General features: G+C 40.7%; 1 protein-coding gene across 1 annotated transcript; it reads left to right on the top strand.

Moving 5' to 3' along the window:
* The first annotated feature begins 267 nt into the window (after nt 1–267).
* LOC146822271 (olfactory receptor 2D3-like) lies at nt 268–1,194 on the top strand. Its single transcript, XM_085609446.1, has one exon. It carries the CDS (start codon nt 268–270, stop codon nt 1,192–1,194), a length of 927 nt encoding a protein of 308 aa, XP_085465572.1.
* Nucleotides 1,195–3,626: the final 2,432 nt, after the last annotated feature.

The following is a 3,626-nucleotide window of genomic DNA, read 5'->3' as shown; positions in this document are numbered from 1 at the left end:
TACTGTCAATTGAAAAGCTGTTTTGAATAGGGTTAAATGAGTGAAACAAACACCTGCCAAAAATGCACTAAGGAATCAAGCCTTTTGAAGACAATGACAAGGATCACAATTATACATTGATTTATGGTGATGAGATAGTAGTGTTTTTATAACAGTGTCTCTGGTGTGTGTATTTTAACAGGCCATTTGCTAGCTTTTTGCAGTATATATTTACCATGGGTCTTTCTTCATTTTCCTACAGTTTTGATAAAAGTGGACACAATTAGGATGAATAATGGAAGTTTGATGGCAGACTTCCTGCTGCTGGGCTTGACTCAAGATCCGGATGTGAAGATCATTCTATTTACGCTATTCTTTGTGATGTATGTGCTCACACTCATTGGAAATACCATCCTGATCACTGCCTGGCTCTGTGATTCCCATCTTCATACTCCTATGTACTTCTTCCTGGGAAACCTCTCCTTGTTGGACATCTGCTACTCAACAGCAATTGTTCCTTACTTGTTGGCCCAACTCCTTAGTCTGAGGACTATCAGTTTCAATGCGTGTGCAGCTCAGATGTACATATGCTTGTTCCTAGGGGGTACAGAGTGTGTCCTCCTAGGTGTCATGGCATATGATCGTTATGTAGCCATAGTGTTTCCCTTGCATTACACAGTCATCATGAACACATCTGTTTGTATTACACTAGCATGCTGCTGCTTGTTAAGTGGCAGTGTGATGTCACTCCTGGACACATTTTTTACACTACGGTTACCAATATGTGGAGCTAAAATTATCAACCATTTTGTTTGTGAGGTTCCAACTCTTCTGAAGATGGCGTGTGTGGACATCTTTGTCACAGAGATGGTCATTTTCTCTGCTGCAATCTTTATAGTATTGATACCGAGCCTCTTCACTGCCATCTCATACACTCGAATCATCATCACAATTGTGAGAATCCCCTCCTCTGCGGCCAGATTAAAAGCCTTCTCCACATGCGCCTCTCACCTGGTTGTTGTCACCATATTCTACAGCACAGTCATCTCCATGTACATGAGACCAGTGTCTGAAAAGTCTGCAAATCAGGATAAAATATTTGCTGTGTTTTACACAGTGATACCCCCAATGCTGAACCCCATGATATACAGTCTCAGAAACAAATATGTTAAGATGACTGTGCAGAAACTTTTTTGCAGGCAAATTTTTCATTAAATATGTGAAGTGTTAATCAGGTTATGTTTCAATGAAAATGTTCACCCTGTAAAGAAGGAAACATAGCTTTATCTAAAATCGGCATTAGGGTATGTGTTAAGCATGGAAGCCTAGTGGTTATTTATTGTAGTAAATGTGAAATCACAGCCAAAGGTGCAAAATGTTTGTCAGTGTTTGACCAGATATTGATGACTGATAACTATATAGTGTCTAGTGATATAAAAATTGGAAGGGCTATAAGTGTTCATGGATGTGATTAATGATTAAAATATTTTTGATTGAGTTATGACTGAGAATGCACTTGTAATATACATTGTGGTATTAGGCAAACATTTCCGCAATTTGGCATGAACACAGAGCAGACAATATATTTTAGTCCAGTACTACCCCAGAGCACACATATATTCGTCCAAACTTTTCATGCCAAATGTTACATAAACTTTGGAAACCTCAGCGTTCTGTTGTGGTCAACACTATATTTCATTCACCCAGGAACACTAAGAGATATTCAAATGCAATTAAGTACACGCAGTAACATTAACCAGCTAAGGGACCTAAAAGCTCATCCATGTGAAAGAGAAACTTTTCTTGCATGACATTAAATTGCATTCTATTGTTTCAGAATCCCAATAATTCAAGGAAAGAGGCAATAAGTAATTGGCAACAATAGAAGGTGATAATGTGACTACAAATACATGTAGTTTAGCTATCTAGTGCTAAATATTATGCCCAGCCACCAACAGTTCCACAAAATGGCTAAAAAGGAGTTGCATTAAGGAGAAAAACATAAATACCCACTTCAATAACTGCAATGAATTAAAATACGAGTGATAATACTGAGACACAGGCACTAATTGCTGGAATTAGCAACTAATGAAGACAGGAGAAGGCAGACCTGATACTTCAATGTGGCATCACATGATACACTCTAGCGACACTCATTACTCTGTCACTAGGTTAACTGAGCTTCACATAGTGAACCATAAAGAGAGGTAGAAACCATTGTACAGAGTATGTTTACTCTGCAGGGATCTGCACTCCAGATATCCATATAGATGACCGAAGGACCTTGAGGATAGAGGTTGAATGAAGGGCACAGTAAATCAAATTATTCTGGGATTGCCGGAGGTTGACCGCCCTACACCCCTCTTAATGTCCTTACCTTCTTCAAAGCACCATCCACTCATTTTCTGTACCCCAATCACCCAGTGGAAATGATTCCAAAGTTGGCAGGTCTGAGAAGGGTGCATCTGGAAAACATATTGTCAGGGCCTGTAATTTAAATGCTACCAGTGGGCCTGCAGCATTTATTGTTCCACCCACCCAAACATCACTCTAAAACCGGTTCCAGGCCTGCCATTGCAGTCTGTATGCAGTGTCACACTGCCATGTAGAGTTGGCAAAAATCTATGCCCTATGTCCCATTGGACTATGTAAAAACCAAGGTCTTGTGCATCCTGCAGAACTTAAGAAGTAAGGAGAACAGTGGAATTGGCATTTACACCCCCTTGCCGGCCTCAAATTTACCTTCCAAAGGGTTATCCAACCTCATGGATCTGTCTTTGGCTTTTGCCCTCAGCTTCGATCCACAGGAGATTTTTGACTACCATTTCGGCGACTAAGTCTGAAAGTAAAAATCTTCACAGCGGGTTTGCTCCAAACCTATCCAACAATGTTGCTCCCTCCTTAGACACTCCTGCAACCTTGCCCCTCTGAAATTCTACTTTTTCAGATATTGTAATTCAGAATTTTGTCTAATTCCGAATGTAAGTGCTGATTGGGCTCAATCCACAATTGGAAAAAAGTATAAGGCTGGCACTGTCAGCAGTTTTGCTGAACTGAGTTTGTTTTTGCAGTAGACAAGGGTGAGTGCACTTCCTTAGTTTCTTCCAGTTATTCTAGGCAAAGTTCACTCATTTACCTGTGTCGAGCCCCTGGCTCAACCTTAGTGCTGTTTGACTGAGGATCCTACCATGCATTATAAACCATGCATGTTCTTGGGAATAAAGCTATCCTTACAAGCATCAGTCCGCCTCCACCCCCCTCACACTCCTGATTGTTGCTTGGGATGCAAGGTCTGGCATTTTACTTGTTGCGCAATTCATTTGTGCTCACTTTTCACTAACATAGGGTATGGAATATGGACTAAAATATTCCTTGCAAAATGTCAACCTGTGGTTACTGCTTGGGGTCCTGTGTATTCGGTTTGCTAGGTACACTGTGCTTGTGAAATCTATTGCATTTAATATGTTATTTTATGTATTTTATGCTTTAATGCAACTAGTGGGTCCTGGGCATGCATTTTCAGTTCTCAATGTGTGCTTCTGGTGGGTATCAGAACCCTTTTATGTGGGTTGTTGGGACAGAAACCCCTCTGCATAGTACTGGAGTCGCACCCATGCCCTGAGTGTCCAACTGCACTGTTTGCCAAT

Source organism: Triturus cristatus, chromosome 6 (assembly GCF_964204655.1).
Source record: "Triturus cristatus chromosome 6, aTriCri1.1, whole genome shotgun sequence".
Classification (NCBI taxonomy): Eukaryota; Metazoa; Chordata; class Amphibia; order Caudata; family Salamandridae; genus Triturus; species Triturus cristatus.
This window is presented reverse-complemented; position numbering and strand designations above follow the sequence as displayed.

Bases quoted from the DNA above. Each gene is read 5' to 3' on its own strand.
- LOC146822271 (XM_085609446.1), top strand. From the start codon at position 268: ATGAATAATGGAAGTTTGATGGCAGACTTCCTGCTGCTGGGCTTGACT.